General features: G+C 42.8%; 1 protein-coding gene across 2 annotated transcripts in view; it reads left to right on the forward strand.

The window, feature by feature from the left end:
• PCDH19 (protocadherin 19) overlaps positions 1 to 20,132 on the forward strand; it is a 133,561-nt gene extending 113,429 nt beyond the window's left edge. For both annotated transcript variants that reach the window (XM_079962401.1, XM_079962402.1), the window contains exon 5: positions 17,353 to 20,132. In XM_079962401.1, coding sequence (XP_079818527.1) covers positions 17,353 to 17,945 — 593 coding nt within the window. In that variant the 3' untranslated portion in view covers positions 17,946 to 20,132. The remainder of the gene's footprint in view (positions 1 to 17,352) is intronic.
• The last annotated feature ends 877 nt before the right edge of the window (positions 20,133 to 21,009 follow it).

The following is a 21,009-nucleotide window of genomic DNA, read 5'->3' on the forward strand; positions in this document are numbered from 1 at the left end:
AGGTGAGAAATATTATGCAGTAATTCTTTCCCATCTTGTCTCCTGACATTAAACCGTGTGGAGAGATAAGGAAGAGAGGCAGCCTCTTAATTTATGAGCGAGCCATGATCCATCCACAGAGGATGACTTGCATTTCACTATGGATGGCTAAGCAAGTGGGTTGTTCACTAACCAAGGACAGTGGTACCTCGGGTTACAAACACCTCAGGTTACAAACACTTCAGGTACAGACTCTGCTAACCCAGAAGTGGTACCCTCAGGATGAGAACAGAAATTGCGCCGTGGCGGTGTGGTGGCAGCGGGAGGCCCCATTAATTCAAGTGGTCCCTCAGGTTAAGAACAGTTTCAGGTTAAGAACGGACCTCCGGAACGAATTAAGTTCGTAACCAGAGGTACCACTGTACACTGACTTCGTTCCATCCTGTGATTGATTGATAAATAAATAAATACAGTAGCCAAGAACCTTCCACAGAAAGTAAAATGAAACAAAAACTTCCGACTGCTTAAAGGCATTCCTGCTTCAATCGATTTGTTATGCAGATGTAAAATGTAGATTGGTCCGAAATGCTCATTTGCATTACATATGTCTCTCTGTCTCAATCTATTTCTCTCAACGAACATAAGCAGTATCCTGTTTATTATATCAAACGAGGGATGTAGAATCATTTTATTTCTCATCTGTGCCACGTGTGTTTTTTAATTCACTAGTCCGTTCTGCTATGTTTCCACATTAATCTGCATTTTTTGAATAAAAACACACACACATAAATATGTATTTTTTTTCAAGATATGCATTTTTCTAAGTACAGGCTTTAACAAGCTTTATATACTGCTCAATCAACAAAATATATACATAAAACAATGAAAAATATTCACACAAAAATACAAATAAAATCAAACTTATATAAAATTTGTAAAAATATGAATAAATCCAGAAGTTCTCCCTCAAAAAATATACATAATAAAATTACATGTGTGGGTAGGCTTGCCTTTTTTAAGCACCAAAAACAACATAGCGAAGGGGTTTTCTTAATAATATATACTATTCTCAGCATGCTCGTTTCATTTCTAAATGGTTTTTCTTTGTCAAAATGCACATTTTGGAAAGACATAGTGATACCTTTTTGAGCTCTGTGTCAGAACATTCATAAATGCAAAACCTAATGGATAGCTAAGCTGCTCTCTGCACATTTAGTCGGAGCAGTGTGGATTGAGTCGTTTTGTATCCGGAATTCATGATGATCGAATTTCCCAAGCATTCTAGAATCTGCTAAGCTGTTGGTTGTCAAGTATTAGCTTCAGCTAGAAGCTCCTGGCATTGATTTATGGCTTTCTAGGACCTGGAACTTCTCAAACAATTAAAGTAAGCTGCAATTTTTACAAAATATAGTTCAAATTTGGTATGATTTGTTAGAGCAGACCAAATTGTCACATGAATGCAGCGAAGCGAACAGAGCTACAGATTGTGAATTATGAACATTGCTTATCGATCAAGGATGATGTATGTATCTCTCTCTCTCCTTTTGTCATTGTTTGCCAGCTTTATGTATTGTATGATTCAATGTTTAAAAAGTACAGGGAGGGAGAAAAGAAAGCAAACAAGACACCCCCTTTGATGCTTCCATTTCATTTCAATGTAGTAGCTTGATTTGTGGTCCTGTGCTCACTTACCTGGGAGTAAGTCTCGTGGAATTCAGTGGGATTTATTACCTTGCTAAAAAGGCTGCCAGATAAGAGATTCAGGCCCTCATTTAGGCAAACCATCTAAAAGTTGTGAAACACACAAAAAGAGGGATGTGAAGGGAAGGCAGGGATCATACTTGGGCACTAATTCCTAAAGTTCTTACAGTAACTGCTGGGATGCAATAGTGCTGGTGTCTGAACAATTCTCTATACCTGTCATCATTTACATTTTCCCAACTTGAGTGTAGAAAATGGATGGATGGGGTCAGAGGCTTCTTAGAAAAGAAAAAGAAAAAAATAAGATTGTGTAAACTGTCTCTAAGTTTAAATACAGTGGTACCTCTGGTTATGAACTTAATTTGTTCCGGAGGTCCATTCTTAACCTGAAACCGTTCTTAACCTGAGATACCACTTTAGCTAATGGGGCCTCCTGTTGCCGTTCAATTTCTGTTCTCATTCTGAGGTAAAGTTCTTCACCTGAGGTACTATTTCCGGGTTAGCGGAATCTGTAACCCGAGGTGTTTGTAACCCGAGGTACCACCGTGCAGAGTTGTTGCAGAATGGTCTCTTTGCGCTCCTTTCCCCGAGGCCCCCAACACAATAAAATTTAAAGTTGCTTTCCAGATGCTGTCTGGGAGAGATGGATAAATGTGGGTGAACACTGAATGCAATGTTTGATCCCTTCATGTTTACTATTTATTCATATTTATTATTCATAAATTCAGGCACAAATGTTAGGCCTGCACCCCAGTGACATATTTGCATTTTATTTTAAGTTTGATGGCCCCCACCCCCCGCCCCTTGCTATCCATTTTTGCAAACAGGGATTTAGTGATTTACTGTTTCCAAACCATTGCTGTGGTTCGTTCTCTCTCTTTTCCCTTCCTCGGCATTTTAGGGAAAGAGATTTCTAACATGGAAAAGTGATATTTGAATACATTCCCCTAAGGCAATCAATTTACTTTTAATTTGTCTGGAACTAAGCTTTCCTTTGTTGCAATGAGAAAGGATTGAAACTGCTGTAAAATTTATTAGCTTCCAGGAGGATTTTGAAATGAATTTTTTAACAGTCGTGCTGTTTGCTCGTACCCAGGCATGGTGTTGTACTGATTGCAGTAGCACCACGGGGGTGCCAAAAAAATGCACCAAATTTTCACTGTGGCATTGTGCTCTTGTTGGTAGGCATTCTTAATTAGGGGCGACAAAACCTAGCTAGCCATTTTCCGGTACGCTCCTTCATTGTCATTGTTTTATTTGCATGCCGAAAGTGGATCACAAACTCAGGGGGAAAAAGTACGTAACCAAATACAGTAAGCCCGAAAGTTGGGCTCACTTTATCTCAACTTTATGCAGATGGTGGTAGGGAAATAAATGAATGGAGAACTGGGGAAACCCACCATTCTCCTCTGTCCATTTATTTATTTTCCCCACTTGCACCCAGCGCTTACAGGGAAGGAAGCAGGAGGGCTCCGCCCTTGCACGGCGATGCTTTCCTTCCCATCTTCTGGGAAGGAGGTGAGAAGCCTCTGGAAGTACCCCAGAGGCTGCTAAGCAAGGTGCCACTTTGCTTACCAGCATCTGGAAAGGTCTCAGGGCTTCCTCACTGGGGTTTTTTTTTGGGGGGGGGGCGTTTTTGCATTTCCCTGACTTTTTGTGATTTTGCACTTGCACATAGACCCCCAGATTGCTGTTCGCTTGCTAACTCTTAGTAAACAATGCGCAGCCTTTTAAACAGTGTGTGGGATTATCGTTTTCATTATTATTGTATGCATTATTATTTTTCACATTTTAATATTGTAAACTGCCCTGTGATCTTTGGGTGAAGGGTATGCTATAGAAATGCTAATAATAATAATAATAATAATAATAATAATAATAATAATAATAATGCAATATTTCAAGGCAATTCACAAGCAGTTATGAAATATCAGCCAATTTAAATAGTCGTGCAAATATTAATAGGCCAGACATTTTATGTTGCTAAATATACTCTAAGATGAAACAAGCTGCTAATAATTCATATTAAGAAAGGGACAGGAAACATATGTCCATGCAGATTAACTTTTTTCAGCCCTAGCAACATGTAAAATGGTTAAGGATGGTGAGAGCTACAGTCTCCAGCAATCTCTGGAGGGGCCACAAGTTCCACATCCCTGTAATGAGGCCTGACAATACAAATGAAGACAGCAATATTAATCCAAATAGCTGCAGAACCAGTATATCTTATTCAAATCTATATATTGATCCATATATAGAGACCCATATATCAACCCAAAACTATATATTAACACCGCTTAAGTCTGAGCCCTGTCCTGTCCCCCCGTCCCCAGACAATAGGCACCTAAAACACCAGGAGCAGCCTTTATAACTGGAGTCAGCAAGAATCTTGCTCTATAATTTTATCCAGGATTCCAGTGCCTTGAGAATCTATTTCTTTTTAAGTGGAATTCTTGATGGTAGATTCTACATGCCTTCTATGTAGAGAGCCCAAGATTCAATCCCTGGTATCTCCAGTTACAAGGAACATGAATCAGGCAATAAACATCTTTCTTGGACATGGAGAGCCGCAGTCACTCAGAGACTCATTTCACACATAACACTATGCCAAACCATGGCTTTCTTTGAATGTGTGCAGGCTCCTGGGAAGAAGATAATTTCTGCTTTGGTCCTCTGCTGCTGCTGTGTGTTAAGCCATGATTTGGCTTAGCATGCCATCTAAACACAGGCTTGTGGTCTGTCTGAAGGAAACAAACCATGAGCCTGGATTTGGATGAGATGCTAAGGCAAACCATTGCTCCCTGCAAAGCAGTGAATGTAAGAATGTAAGAAAAATTTCCTGTATCGTGCCAAATGGCCTATCTAGTCCAGCATCCTGTTCTCATAGTGGCCAACCAGATGCGTGTGGGAACTCTCAGCTCCTGTGCTTTCCAGCCATTGACATTCAGAAGCATCCCTGCCTCCAGCTGGGGAGGCAGAACACAGCCAACACTTCCAGTAGCTCTCAAAAGCCCTCCCCTCCATGAATTTGCCCAGTGCTTTTTTTAAAAGCCATCCAAGTAGACTGCCATCACTGCCTCCTATGGGAACAAGTTGTACAGTTTAATTGTGTGCTGTATGAAGAAGTACTTCCTTTTACAGTGGTACCTCGGGTTAAGTACTTAATTCATTCTGGAGTTCCGTTCTTAACCTGAAACTGTTCTTAACCTGAAGCACCACTTTAGCTAATGGGGCCTCCCGCTGCTGCTGCACCACCGGAGCACGATTTCTGTTCTCATCCTGAAGCAAAGTTCTTAACCCGAGGTACTATTTCTGGGTTAGCGGAGTCTGAAACCTGAAGTATCTGTAACCTGAAGCGTATCTAACCCAAGGTATCACTATATCTATTTTGAAACTTCAAACAGGAGCAGCAGGAGCAAAGGAGGAGCAAAGCAGTGGCAATCTCTTCTCCGGCAGCCTGGAACACTTGTGCACTTACATTAAGCCAGTGTTTATTTTAGCATCACAGTGAACTGTGCCAGGGTAAATAGTAGCAGGCCAGATGAAGAAGCAGTCTGACCTCATAACAAGGCGAATTCCTTATGGCTGCTGAAGTCAGTTTGGAATCAGGTGAACCATGGCTGATGAAATTTCAGAACTTGGAGAGGGATTGGTGCTTATGGTCACTGAATAGTTACAGCAGTATTGTTGCTTTCTTTGACCATTTCCAGGAGGGCAGTGGTGAAAAGTAGAATAATTCTGGTGGAAATTTGGGAGTGCAGTCACAGCTGTTTTACTAAGGGTGGGGGAAGGCACACTTGCACCATTTTGTGGTCCTGACTCTTAGCCTGCTCTTTCAGATGTGGATACCATTTTGTGTTACGACACTCCTATCACCCCATGGCAGCCATTTTGTGGCACCTGCAGTATTTTCTCATCATTTCAAATGTGCCCACTTGCTCAAAACACTTGGCAACTCCTGCATAAATATTTGTATCGTTAGCGTGCCAGCTATCTTGAATGTAAGCACATGACATCCAGAACTCCCCTTGAAGCCTGTTTTGTCTTAAGCAAAACTTTTAGTAAGAAACAGTTTTGTCTGTATTGGTTTTCTTCAATGATGCTCAAAAGTAGGCAGACACCTGTGCCTTCTCTCCATGCTCTCTCTCTCTTCCATTTTTAAGAGACCCAGCTGCTTCAGTTCCCTCTCAGTATGAAATAGTCCAAATGGCTTCTACTTATATGCCTCTTCAAAATCCCTCTGACATAGATTGGAATGAATTGTGCTTCTCTCCACAAAATAGAAGCTCTGGGGTCTATTGTGATTGCCCAGGCTGCATAACCATACATGCCATCAGAGCATTTATCAGTGATATTAAATCCCTAAGCACTTGTACCTCAGTACGTTTCAACTTTGCCTCTGTGTCTGGTGCTGGAGATTCCATCACCAATAATTCAATTGCTTAGGAGAGCTGAGCAGGTCAGTCTTTCAATCTTGTTGTGTGCTCGGCTACAGTGAATTTGGATTTGAAATATATGGAAGTATATGTGGTCATATAGCACCCAAATGCCAGCTGATGCATATTTTAATTGCATGCACTGGGTACTTTTGTTCTCCCTTTCTATTCCAGAGCAGAGTCGGATGTAATATAAAATGAGAATTCACAGCGGTGTGTCCTTCAAGCAGAATGCATAAGTCGAGCTAGTGATTCCTACTGCATTTTCAATTTTGTTTGGCAGGCATATTTATTTATTTATTTACTTACATTGCCATAGTGCAGTTCTAACCATGCCTGCTCAGAACTGTTTTCTTCTAAGTGTGACCGTAGAAAGGTAAGGTACATTTAGGCTGAATTCAGAGAGGAAGGCCATATTGGTCTCAATGCTCTAAAAACAAGTGATGGTGCCAATTTTTAGAATGGTGTGGGGGGAAGGCTTGGAATGTTAATTTTATGCATGTCCCCTCTACCCCAAGCCCACTTGTGAATCAGGCCAGGCTTCCTAAACTTTGGGCAGAAAGCCACTTCCGGGCCTGCCCCAGGAGGTGGGGTTGCGGGCTTCACGCCCACCCCACGTGAGCGGGGGCTGGCTCCAGCCCCCGCGAGAGCAGGGGAATCCCCGTTGGTCCTGCTGGTCGGCTGGGGGGGCGTGGCTTGCCCTATTTAGGGCCGGCGCGGAGGGGGCTCGCCCTCTTTTCGCCGGCTCGCCCCCACGTTTTTCCCACCCTCCCTCCCTTTAAGTAGGTTTAGGCTTAGGCACACCTTTGACATTGCTATGGACTTCGGTCTGTCGCCGCAAGGGGCATGGTAGGAATTTTTCCCAATTGGCAATTTCGGGCCTTTTTGTTTTTCACCTACCTCGTAGCAACTCGTCACAACTTCTCGGCACTGGCGGTAGGCATTGGTAAGAAGGGGTTAAGACGATGTGTGTGTGGGGGGGAGGAACGCCATCACCTCCCCCCAGCGAGCGAAGGGTGGTCCGTTAAAGGACCCCGGGGGGCGTGGCCCTGTCCGAAGCCTATGGAGGTGTGGGCCAAAGGCACGCCCCAGAGTGGTGACCCGGGGGAGCTCCTAGTCGACGTGCCTCGCGGGAGTCTCCCCCGATATAAGGTTAACCCTTCCCCGTGTCTCCAGCAAATGGGCTGGAGCCGGATAGCCGTTAGGACCAGTGCCTATGCCAATGCCTCTCATTCCTGAATTCAATAAAGTTGTGGCCTAATTCGCCCAATTAACCTTACATACGGTGTCTTGTGTCTTTATTTATCCTGGTGGGGGCGGGAACTCGCCACGCAATGGGTTCTAACAGAGCTGTCCTTCCCTATCTACTGTTCTTCCCCTTTCCTTCCAAAAACAGCAGCTGCAGTAGTTAGGAGAGTTTTTACTAAAGGCTGCCCAGTGGCTCTCCAACACGGCAGCGATATGGCCTTGATTGCAAGGATCAGTGGGAACTACCAAGGGTCTAATCCCCCCATGAGCCACTGAAACTGCCTCCTCTTGTAACTGGAGAAACTGGGGACAGTCTTCTGGATTGTAGTAGTGTAGCTTGCATAGGTGGGAGGAACGCCTCCAGGCCTCATTGTTCTCCTGGTAACAGTAGTGATCGTGAGAAGGCGAACTTTAGAACAGGGCTGGAAATAGCAACAATTTACTTTTGCAAAACGAATAATTTTATGTGAGGCAATCGGTTTTGATTCAACCTGAATCCAACAGGTCGGATCAAATCTAATATGGGCTCATTTGCAACAAATGAGAATGTTTTGGCCGTCTTAACCCCCCTTTTCCATCCGAAAATACTGGCAGGGAAAGCTGACATTTTGGAAATGGAAGTGGTGCATCTAAGGAACATGACTTCCCCCCCAGATAATCATGGAAACCATTGTTTATTCCACACAGAGCTACAGTCCCCAAAGGCCCTTAACAAACTACAGTTCCCAGGATTCTTTGTTGGGAATCATGTACTTCCAATGTATGGTGCCTACATCTTCTCGCAGCCTTAACACCCACTGTTTCTAGCGGTTGCAGTTTGCTTACATTTTGCTGCGCTGATATGAAATCATTTGCACACCATCTCCCTGCCTCCAAATTGTAATTTCAGGTTCTCTCTATTTCAGGCTGCTCTTTGAAACCAGATTTTGAGCAGCATATTGCTTGAAGCCCTCTGAAAGTGAAAACCCTCTTAGATATTAGAGTCACAGTCAAGTTTTCCAGATCTTATTAAACTAGTAGCAGCCTACCTCACAAATTTGAGGAGCTGATAAAAAGGGGTGGGGGGAGCTACCTATGCCACTCTTAAGAATGCAACCCTGTGCACATTTTCTTGGAAGCAAGTCCTATTCAAGTCCCATTTGGGAGCATGTCCCACTTGCTTAAAAGGTAAAGGTAAAGGTAAAGGGACCCCTGACCATTAGGTTCAGTCATGACCGACTCTGGGGTTGTGGCGCTCATCTCGCTTTACTGGCCAAGGGAGCCGGCGTACAGCTTCCGGATCATGTGGTCAGCACCTGGCGAACCAGAGCAGCACACGGAAACACCATTTGCCTTCCTGCCGAAGTGGTACTTATTTATCTCCTTGCACTTTGATGTGCTTTTGAATTGCTAGGTGGGCAAGAGCAGGGACCGAGCAATGGGAGCTCACCCTGTTGCGGGGATTCGAACCGCCGACCTTCTGATCGGCAAGTCCTAGGCTCTGTGGTTTAACCCACAGCGCCACCCGTGTCCCTTCCCGCTTGCTTACTTCTAAGCAAATGCACATAGGATCAGGCTCTTTGGTGATGAAAATGCAATAGACAGCTAGATTTTTTTTGTTTGTTTTGCTTTTAAAAGAGCACCCTGCACTTGCATCTTCTCCTTATTGAACCCACCTCACATTTTTTCTGTTAACATGATCCAGGAAAAGTGCAGCCTGGTCTTGAAACCTAGTTCTGGGTTTTCAGTCTTGGCTCCAGTTTAAATCCATATCTGTTTGGGTGAATAAGAGGCTTTTAAAAAACCTAAAGCCAGGCCTGGTGTTGTGTTCAGTTGTCAGAGGAGGCTTGTTCACTCCCCCCACCCCATTCCACAGCTTACCCAGGGAGCTAGTAATGTGTTTCTGTAATAGACTTCTGTAAATGCAGTGAAACCGAGGGGGAGCCGCAGTCGTCAGGCAGCCGAGCTTAGCACACACTGTGGGCCTAACGGCGGACAATTCCGACATGATTTTTTTTTTTTGCTCCTGCAAGGCCCTATTTGTTTGCAGCTTCCTATCAGCACTGCTCCAACATCTTCCCAGAAAATAACCACCATTTCATCTCTGGGGCACCTCTGAGCTGGGCCTTCTGCCTCCCTCTGTGCCTTCCTGCCCCTTCCGGCTTCTTTATTTTAACAATATGGGCTTCGTTCTGTCTTTAGGTGAGCGGCGGGGGAAGCGCCAGAGTTCCTCGCTACTTCTTTTTACCTAAGACTTCTGTGAAGTAATTTGGCAGCCCTCAGCCAGCCCACATCTCAGAAAGCCTCACGGCTCAGACCTTCTCGAATCAATACAGACACAACATGTCTGTGGTTGGGGATCATTATTAGCTGCTTTGTGTGACAGTCCCTTGAGGTTGGAACAGAGGTGGTTGGAAAAACCGGGCTCACTTGGGGTTGTTAGCTGTACTTCTCAGAGAGAATGATATTTCTGCCACAGTTGGCTGAACTGAGGTCTTTTCACACAGGATGGGAATTGCTTTAAACTTTGACCATGGGAAGAAGGATTGGTTGTTAAACCGTTCTGGGAACTGTAGCTCTGTATGGGGAATAGGGGTCTCCTCTCAGCACCCTTAACAAACCACATTTCCCATTATTCTTTTGGGGAAGCCAAAGCTGTTTAAAGTGGCATAATACTGCTTTAAGTGTATAGTGCAGATAGGTGCCGCCTTTCCTACTAATACACACACAGACACCCATGACACTCATGCTAATTATGAAAAATATAATGCTTTGTTAATAATTTTACAATTATTGGAATACTTGTATTACTAAAATACCCATATGCTCTATTGTATCATAATTTGTTTTGTTTTTCTTCCTCTTTCATATTACTCTCTCACTGAAAACTTTTAATAAAAATATTAATTTTTTAAAACAACAACAACCACACACCTATGTCACTATTTCAGACCATGTTTTAAAATATGCATTCCCAGGGTTGTCATATACAACTGCCAGACCTGTAGCCACGAATTTTGTGGTGAGGGAATCTATGGTGTGTGTGTGTGTGTGTGAGAGAGAGAGAGAGAGAGAGAGAATTTATGCAGACATACAGTCTATAAGTCATAACCATAAGAACAACAGCACCCCATGGAACAGCAAATGTTTCTAAATTTATTACTATAAATAGACTGCTTAAAAATGCGGGATATAAAATACAAAATCTTTCAACACAATAAGGTGATGTTTTTGTTAGAAGACAGAGAAGGACATAGCTTGCCTCCTGTAATGTGGATGAGGAATCCAAATTGGTTTAATTTTAGTAATATGTTGAAAGGTTTTGCATTTAAAAATTGCATTTTGATTATGTACAATAATATATTGAGTAAAATTTGCTGTTTCTTAAGATCTTGGCTTACTTCATAGGGTTGTTCACATGTTGCATTAGACAATTCTGCAAGGGCTCTGGGTGAAGAGGGGAGTACCAGAGGGGGGGAAGAGGATGAGTACCAGAGCTTGCATATGTCTAACTGGAGCTCAGGGAGAGATTGACAGCCTCACAGTTGCTAGGAGAGCATGCCTATATGGTTGTATTCAGCAGTGGTACGTCTGTTATACAGGCAGAAATCAAGCTGCTTCTCACTATTGTGGTTGGCACGCTGATTTTGCAAAAAGGTTAGGGCTAGTGTTACAGATGCTGCAACTGCCATCACTTTCCAAGGACAATCCCCATTTCTTAATCCCTGTCCCTGGTAATTCAGTCTCCATTTTTTACTTTTCAGGCTGCCTTGTCAAAATGTCAGCGTGAGTTGCGAGCATTGCCATTCTTTGCAGTCCAGCCACTTCTCCAGGGTCTCTAAACCTTGGAGTGGAGAGTAGACTTGTCTCATCTTTGATGTGCATGCATATTCATTGACACATGAAAACTAAGGTGTTATGCAGTGCACACCCTCCAATCTCAAACAGTGCAGTTGCTGTGGTGTATTCTGAACTCTGCAGGATCAGACCAAGTACCACCTAGTACAGCATTTATTTATTTTTGTGCAAATTCCAGAACTACGTGGTCCAGCATAAACTAACCAGTGGCCCACCAGTAGGCAGTCGCCTGCCTTCTGCCGTCCTCAGCACAGAGCTCTGGGCTTAAACCAGTGAGTCTGCTGCTCTCACACATTGTTTAAGGCTAGGATCTGTCACTTTGAGGCAATTCCCATCCTGGGCTGCAAAAACAGAAAGTGGTTGAAGGATGCCTAATGGCAGCTTGGCAACATCAATGGAGTACCGATAACTCGAAACTTACTGACATTTAACTTGTGTATATTCAGCTTTACGCACTTGGCAAATAATATAACAAAATGGGGGAGGAAAGGGGGAAGCTGTCTGGGGGAAAAGACTTTTGGCAATCCCAGCCACCATCGAACCCAATGCATTTTGACTAAATGTGATTTTGGCTTTAGGCTCTATCCCCAGGACGTAACCTTTGTGTAAGTTGAGAGTTGCCTGTATTTAGTTTCTCTCTCTTGTGTGATTGAAAGCATGGGCATGTGGTAGTATTCCTTCATGTCCCAAGCCTTTTGTCTCCTTTTGGGGACAACTGGATATAGCTAATAGCTCTGTTGCTGCCACTCTTTAGATCTGCTGCCCTGCCTATTCTGCATTGAGGGGGAATATTATTGAGGGATGCTGCTGCTGCTGCTGCTGCTGCTGCTGCTGCTGCTGCTGCTGCTGCTAATAATAATAATAATAATAATAATAATAATAATAATAATATATTACACTCCACCCATCTGACTGAGTTATGCCAGCCACTCTGGGCAGCTTCCAACAAAAAAATAAACAAATCATCAGGGAAGAGGAGAAGAATTCTGCCTCCTGCATAGATTATACAAAGAAGCCTGAATGGAGCATTAACCATCAATTTCCTAATTATTGTGAGGGGTATCACAGAACAACTTCCTAACCAGTAGAAACCATCTATGTACCCCTTAACTTTTATTATTAACCCCCACATTTGCAGTTGGACTGGGAGCTTTCTTTAAAAGCAAACAAATAAAGTTTATCAGTATGCAGATTTCTGCATACAGTGCCAAGTCCCCATGCTTCTGCTGAATGCTAGAATACACACAGGTCTTCACAGTCATAAGTACTAGGTGCATGCATTGATACATAACGATCACCAGGATGCTGATTGAGGCATGCAATACCCAATGCCACGCTTGTGCAAAATACTAGAATATCATGGTCTTGACTTCAGCTCTTCATTTGGGGATGAACAGGAAGATAGAGACTTTTAATCCTTTGTTTTTGCTCAAGAACTGAAAACAGCAAAGCCAACATTTTACTGGGCACCAGTATTTAAACACTTCTAAGCAGTGTGTTTGCATGTCTGGCAGCTTCATTTGCTGAGAATGAGAAGGGTCAGCAGCGCCCAGACCACAGTCACTTGCTGCTGCCACTTGAATGATGTGGTGGCTGCTGTGAAGGAGAGAGGAGCCTTAAAGATGCAAGATTCCATCCACTTGGTTTCTTCCTCTTTTGTCTCCCTGCCTTCCGCAAGTACCTTAAGGTTTTCTTTTCTACAAGCCGATTCCCTGTAAGTGCTAAAGCTGCTCTTTCTCCCCCCCCTTTTCTCTTTTTTTGCTGCATTGTGTTATGTGCCAAGAATTTTTATTAGCCCCCTTTTTTGTGCTAGAATGTGGTGGAAATACAAATGGAGCTGAAAAGCAGAAGTTACATACACAGACGAACAAAGCATCCAAATGAATTATCTCCTCAGACAGTTGGGATCCACCACTGTGGCTGAGTGGATACCAAGGTCTGTGTGTTTGCAAGGTGCAAGTGAGGTTCAATACATCAAACTCTGAAGGTGTGATTCAATTGTGGCTTTGGCTAATGTTATGGAAAATAAGGAAAGTGAGATGGAGCTAGAAGGTGGCTAATTAAAGGTGGGAGTGTTTGCTAAAAGATACTACTGAATTCCAAAGAAGAATATTTTAGTCAAGAATTGGTATGGTCAAACGAAACGGGTTCTGTCTCAGCCATGTTAGGAACATAGGAAAGAGCGTACAGGCTGTGACTGTTTTAGATACATCTAATAGGTGCATGTCTGCACACAAGCACATTGTGCTGAACCTGGAAGTGACCTGAAAATATCACAGAAGGGGGGGTGTTTGCAGGCTTTGTCAATGGTGTTTCAAATATATGCAATTTCACTTAAATGTGTGGTGCCTTGGTATATAACTCCCGCCTCTGATACTAGCAGGGGTCAGCAATCTTTTTCAGCCGTGGGCCAGTCCACCTTGTGGGGGGCCGGACTATATTTTTTTGGGGGGAAATGAACAAATTCCTATGCCCCACAAATAACCCAGAGATGCATTTTAAATAAAGGCACACATTCTACTCATGTAAAAACACGCTGATTCCCAGACCGTTCGCGGGCTGGATTGAGAAGGCGATTGGGCCGCATCCAGTCCACGGACCTTAGGTTGCCTACTCCAGTACTAGAGGTTGTAAAAGGCCATCCTGGCCATTAGCTGTCGTTAGCCTTATCCTCTATTAATATACTTTAAACCCCTTTTTCAAGCTATGCAACTTGGTTGCTGTTACTGCATCTTGTGGTGGCAAGAGGCGAACCCTGATATGTGTAATGAAGTTCAGGGTCCCCCTCCTTTTACCAGTTCTGTGACTGGCTGTTCTAGGGCACAGCCATCTAGGGTAGCTTGATAATTCCACCCCTTTTTGTGACTGACGCATGCATTTACCCAGTCAATGTGAGGGTAATTGAAGTCACCCTTTACTACAACATTTCCTCCCTTGGATGCCTCCTTTATTTATGTGCTCTTTATTGTTAATGCCAAGTAACGACAGGATAATACATATAGACAATTGTTGGTGCTCCTTTTGCTTGCGTCTAGGATGGAAATCTCCAAGAGTTTGATAGAGATATTATTAGCACTTCATTAGCAGAAAATGAAATGCATAATAGATTATTCAGAGGGTCAGGAAACTCAATAGGCTTATAGAGCTGTGATGTTCACCTTTAACCTATGTTCATGAAGTTTTATCAGGCATTCACCCTCTAGGGACATGTAAGTCCTTTAAAAAAAAAAGTGCTTGGCTCTCTTTGATAAGTGCCATGCATGAACTATTTAATGTTCTCTTGTATGTTCACTAAAACATTGTGAGACTATGTGAATTCAAGATCCATGTTTGGGTTATGGTTGTTGCTTTATTGTTCAGAACACAGCATTTTGGTCCAGGAAGGGGAGGGGACAATACATCCACAGTACTAAATTACTTCCTATGGCTTTTTTGGGGGGGGGAGGGGGGTCTATATCTGCTTTGTCATGTGGAGTGATATCACTTCCAATGTACCCTTTTCCTAGTATAGAGCATGTTAAATATAACAACTAGTTTTCAGGGAGCATTTGGGCTGATGGATAATTAGACATTCATACCCTCTTTTGCCCTGTTCCTTTGTCTTAGAAAAAAAAATCCCCGAATCATTTTTTAATTTGCAAATTTAAAAAGTAAAAGAAAGAGGGAAGGGGAAAAAAGAATTAATATAAATAAAATATAGATACAGCTACCACTACTACTTATAATATACAGTATCAGTTCACATTATGGAAACAATAACATGCAACTTAAATTAAATAGATAAGTCTCCAGATGGCCAAATAGGTTTCCATGTGAGATTGATATCTATATGCAATATGTTCAAATGCCGTCAGGGCCATGAGGTCCTCAGACCAATGCATGGACAGTGGATATTTATCCTTCCAGGCTCAAAGTACTGTATAAGTCCTTTAGCAATCATAAGAGCTCACAAAGTTAACTTTTGTTTTTCTGTTGTTAATCCTCATACTGTGGCCAAGTAGTAAAACAAGCATCATTTAGTCGCCTCTAAGTAACTGTGGCACATCACCTGGCATGAGTAAATATCTGGCTACATGGTGAATCTGAGCAGAATACTTGTTTATAGACTGGTAGGTGCCTACAAACACCACTGCAGTTCTGTTGGAAATCAAGTACAAATCAACTAAAGTATAAAAAGAGGAGCCAGCAAAATTCATTGCCTGGTGTGGAGTTTATACTTGGATATCTCATGTCGAGCAAGGTTTAAAGCACAATGCCTTTTAGCGCTGGCAATAGGAAGAAGAAAATGCTGACTCCTACGCAGCCAGCCACGCAGGCTGAACGTGGTTTAATTTATTTCCCATCGTAATGTGTTTCCCTTCAGCTTTTTGTTCTGACAGCAGCAGCAGAAATTCTGAACGACACCTAGCCTGTTGGAGGCTGAACTTCAACCTGTTAAAATAATAATAGAAGTGGGGGCAGGGGAGAGAAACCCACTGCGATAAAAACAGCCCTTTAAAATGTCACTTTGCCAATGTCTACTACTTGTTATAGAAACGAGAGGTGTGTATATGGGATTAAAAATAGGTAGAATCGCAGTTCTCCTGGAAATCTACCCTACAAACGTAGGTAGTAGGTTTTACGCCAATTTAGCTGTTAATGGATTCCCTAGTGTCCTTGCAGGTAATTCCTTTTCTACAGGCCTTATAGTAGGGGTGGGGGAGCCTTTTTCAAGGGCTGCATTCCTGCACATGCAACTTCCCGGGGGCCTCATGCCAGTGGCAGTTGGGGCCAAAGGCAAAAGATCAATGGGCACGACTCTTTCCTTAGTATGGCAAGAAGACTGTATTCTAGCCATGCAAAAGTCAGAGATTCTTATACACCCCACGACTTGCATTCAGGCAAGCAGGAGGCACTGTCACAAGACATTCCTCCAGGCAGAAGCCCTTGAAAAGTGTGTGGAGCAGTTCTGGAGAGAGTCCTAAGGGCGTCATAAAGAGCACTTGGGGGCCACATTCAGCCCATAGGGCTGAAGTTGCCTCTCTGTGGCTTACGTAATCACAATTCCAACAATTTCCCTGGGAGAAGAAATGATTGCTGAACTACTTTATCTGCGGTGTAGTTATGCCCTCAAACACTAATTGGTTTTCTTTTTTAAAAAAACCGCTGGCTGAAGTAGGAATATAAAACCACACCAGAGGCATATGTATCTGACCAAAAGTATTGAGGTATACTTAGTTGTCTGTGCCAAGCGGTCATATTCAACCAATTACTACTAATAAGAAATCAACTTCCCAGGATTCTCTGTGCAGAGAGCATGACTCTCAAGCCATTTGAGAGCTTGGGTGTAGATACGCCTGTTCCCAGGGCATTGTCTGAAGGCACATAAGACAATCTTGCTGAAACTAAGCAGTTTCTGGGTCTGGTGACTAGATGGAAGTGTGTTTTTGATGTGATATGATGTGATATGATATGATATGATATGATATGATGATATGATATGATGATATGATGATATGATATGATATGATATGATATGATATGATATGATATGATATGATATGATATGATATGATGTACTGTACTACACTGTACATTGTCCCAACCACTCATACTACTGATGATATAATGGTCTTAAATGATGGCTAGATTTTTTTTACAACCCAGTCTGCATCTGTGCTGGCCCCGTTTTTAAGTGTTTTTATATATGGAACAGTTTGTAATTGTACTTACACTTCTTTCGTTTTATAGTTGTTTTGTTTGTTTTATAATTATATATAATTTTGTAGTGAACTCAACCTGGTAAGGATATTGGGAAGAAGTAATAATAATAATAATTTCTCTCTCTCTTACATACTACATATATTCCAAATGGTTCAAATGTTTTTAATAGCATTGTGTATGATTGTGCCTGTGCACCAATAGTTGGCTTTTATATTTTTAATTATTTGTAGATTGTTCCCCAGAAGAAGGAACCTGCCTTCTGAAATGTGATGAAATGCAATAAATCTTCCAAGCTGGCAATTTTGAGAACAAGTTTCTTCTCTGCATTCTTCCTTGTAGTGTCGTTTATCAATAGGTCTTGGAGCTAAGCCTCAGCAAGTGAACATTTCGGATTGGGTGTAGCAGCTCATGATAGATCACCTGCCCTTCTTTGTCTTTCTCTCTACAGATCAGAGTGAGGGATTTCATTGCCGGGAAGAGTGCCGGATCCTTGGCCATTCTGACCGATGCTGGATGCCCCGGAACCCTGTGCCCAGCCGAGCAAAATCCCCCGAGCATGGAAGGAATGTCGTGTCCCTCTCCATAGAAGCTACCACTGTGGATACAGAGCTTTACGAAGACTGTAGCACAAAGAGAACTTTTGCAACATTTGGCAAAGAGGGGAGTGAACCTGTCTCCGAGGAGCGGGGCCCAGTCAACTCGAAAGGTAAAAGAACAGTGGATCCGGCCATCTGTAGCCCGAAGGTAAACGGTGCTGTCCGGGAGGCAGGGAATGGTTGTGAAGCTGTCAGCCCCATCATGTCGCCTATCCACCTGAAGAGCCCCTTGTCTGGCAAACCATCAGTGTCCTACAATGTAATGCACTGCCCAGGAAGTCGCGACCTGGAGCCGTTTGTAAACAATGGCCCTTCTCGGCCCATTGAGGCGGAGCCGAGGGGTGCAGACAGTGAAAATATCATGCATGAGATTAACCCTCTTCTGCAAGAATGTAGAGAGAAGGACTCACCTGGTGTGAAGAGGCTAAAGGACATAGTACTCTAAGTTGCACTGTAAAGGAAAGGAAACAACAGTACTGGATGTGTGTATTGTTTCTAATGGCTTACTGATGGTTCACAAATTCGCTGTATTTAAAAGCTTTCCCTAAATGTATTGTTTATAAAAAAAAATGAAGCTATCATTAATGTGACAATCCCACTTGGTTCAACAGGCAGCAGGGGTGTTGGTCTAAGTAAAAGTAGCACCATTCTTCAGCTTCTCCCCACTATGGTAGAAGTGGTGGCATTTCAGTGGTTGGAAGTATTATCTATGAAGTATTTTGAATTTATATATTTTTGTAGCTCAAAAAGTCTTATTATGAAATGGCATTCTGTATGAAGAATTGAATCTAAAAAACCCCCCAACAAAACAAAAATCCCTAAAGGAAAAACCACACCACACACCTCAGTTTCAAGTAATCTCTAGGAACATAATCAGCTGCCTTCTACTAAGTTAGACCATTGATCCATCTAGTTTAGTATTGTCTTCTACTCTGATTGCCAGTGGCTCTCCGGGGTTTCAGACCAGGAGTCTTTCCTAACCCTACCTGGAGATGCTGAACCACTGAGATTGCTCTTTCCCTTAGTACTCCCCTTGTCATGCCTCCAAACTTCAGCAATGGGGTGCTCGTTTGCCATGGCAAACTGGAGATTGGGTTGCCCTGATCGGCAGTTTTGGTGCACTTGTGGGAGCTCTGATGTGCAAGATGGGGCCACTTCAATGTGTTCCATGCTGGAAGGGGCTCTATGCTCAACATCTCCAAATGTACATTAGCACCCCATGGAGTTATGGACTGTGGCCGGTGAATTTTCTGTCTCATCCCACACCCAGAGCCTAATTTGTACTTTTTAAGATGTTGCTCTTTTGCTGTGGACACCCCTGCCTTTGGAAACCTTTTGCTGCCACATGCTTCTCTGTACTATTATCGTATTTGATATTGCAAATTCCTGTATGTCTAGTGATGGGAAATGCTTTCAAGTTCGTTTTCTTTTTTTCGTTCCTTTTCTTCAAACAAACAAACAATCTTAAGACCTGGAGAAACTGCAAAATTTAGAGCCAATCTTGTCATAGCTCTTTGTCATTTTGCCAGATGATTGTACCACATACTATCTCCACCACTGTGCGATGTTTCTTCCCCAGGTCTTTTAGGGGTTATCTAGCATCTCATTTGCAGTTGTTAGATGCACTGTCTTGAAATTTTTATGAGATCAATTTCTCCCCCCTCCCACCCTTTTCCTTTTCCTTGCATTTTCAAGGAAGAATATGACATTATTTCTCCAAAACGACATGCTGGTTTCCTGCTGCAAATCTCCCATTTTTATTTTACCTATCTAGGAACCAGAAGAATAGGATGCTTTAAAGGCCTAATTTGTGTATGTTGTAGGCCACAGGTTAAATCATTACTTGTGTAAACATTTCAAGCACATTCCTGACTTGCTTAAATGTACTTACCACATGCATCATCCCATTTTCCATATGGCTGGTCTAGGCAACTGTGCTGTTGACATCCTAACACCTCATGAGAACAGGCCAGCAAATGTTTACACCCATTTATATGTAGCAGCATGGAATGCTTACATGAATAATGGCCTTGCCATTATGTATATTCAAGTTAGTATTTTGCTTAACTACATTGTCCACTGTTTCAAAATCACAATCACATGGGCACAGCTTGGCAGACCACCCACTTTCTTGGGGTGCTCCATACTTCAGGTGGATGAAGTTCAAATTGTTTTATTGCAATCCTAAACTGTAATTTTATTTGGGACATTTGTGATGGCTCCAGAAACAGTGGTCCTTGTTCATGGCTATTCCATTTCCCTACCCCCTAAAATTCTGAAATACCGTACAGCGTAGAGTACTCCTCTTCCCTCCTTCTTTGGGAACTAAATAGGGCTTGCACTTTTACTCTTAGGCCCCCAAGAAACTTTTCAGTGTGTGTAAGTGGGGGGGGGGAAGGATGCCACCCATGATAATTAGCATTAGTAAAAACTCCTCCTCTGGGTGTGCCTCCTGATTGGAATCAGGCAAGCACTGAGCAAAGAGTCCCCCAGGGACACACGGAGAAACTTCAGAAAATGAAGTTTTGTGCCTTCTTTGGCAGTAACTGATTGATCTAATCATGCCTGTGGCAAAGACATGGTATAATTATCTGCCCTTAGCAGAAACTGATCAGAAGGAGGTTGGAGGAAGTTAGTGCCCTGTGGAACGCCCTTCCAGTAGATGTCAAAGCGATAAACAACTACCTGACATTCAGAAGACATCTTAAGGCAGCCCTGTTCAGGGAAGTTTTTAACATGTGATATTTTACTGTATTTTTGGTTTCTATGGAAGCCGCCCAGAGTGGCTGGGGAGGCCCAGCCAGATGGGGGGGGGTATAAATAATAAATTATTATTATTATTATTATTATTATTATTATTATTATTATTATTATTATAGTGTAATTGATCCGGAAGAGGCACAGCATGTCTGGATGGGTACTCTTCACAGCACATTACAGTGTGTTTAGCAGATTGGCTTGGATTTTCCAAACTTTTCAGAATTGATTCATCCATTCATCATGAGCCAGGTGCATGGGGTGGGGTGTAGGGGTGGGGGGTGGGGACAGCCATCCAGAAGCAGATAAGCTGTGTGACTTACTCTGATTATCAAAGTTTATCAAACGGAGTGCAAAAATGTGGGTACATTTGAGTGCTAGTGTGAATGTGTGTTTGCACATCCTCACGGGATGCTCTTCTGAATGCTGGGTTTAATTCGGTATTCTTTGTGCACCATGGAAGTAGTGAAACTAGGCAATAGAAAACGTGCATCAAAGAACAAACAGACTGGCAGAGCAGTCATTACACAAGCCTACTCAGAAGTTATTGTATTCAGTTTAGTGAGTATGTTTTGGAATCACAGCCTAAATATGAGAAGAGTGCTGCTGATCGCTGTGGATATATCCCTTTCACTTGAAGCAAGAACATTGGTGAATAGTCATTCCCACCCACGGCAAACTATTTTGCGTGGCTACAAAATTTGCACGTGTGAAATTGTGAAGTGATGCCCGTCCCATCCCCATAAGAAACA

Source organism: Podarcis cretensis, assembly GCF_951804945.1.
Source record: "Podarcis cretensis genome assembly, chromosome: Z".
In the NCBI taxonomy this organism is placed as follows: domain Eukaryota; kingdom Metazoa; phylum Chordata; class Lepidosauria; order Squamata; family Lacertidae; genus Podarcis; species Podarcis cretensis.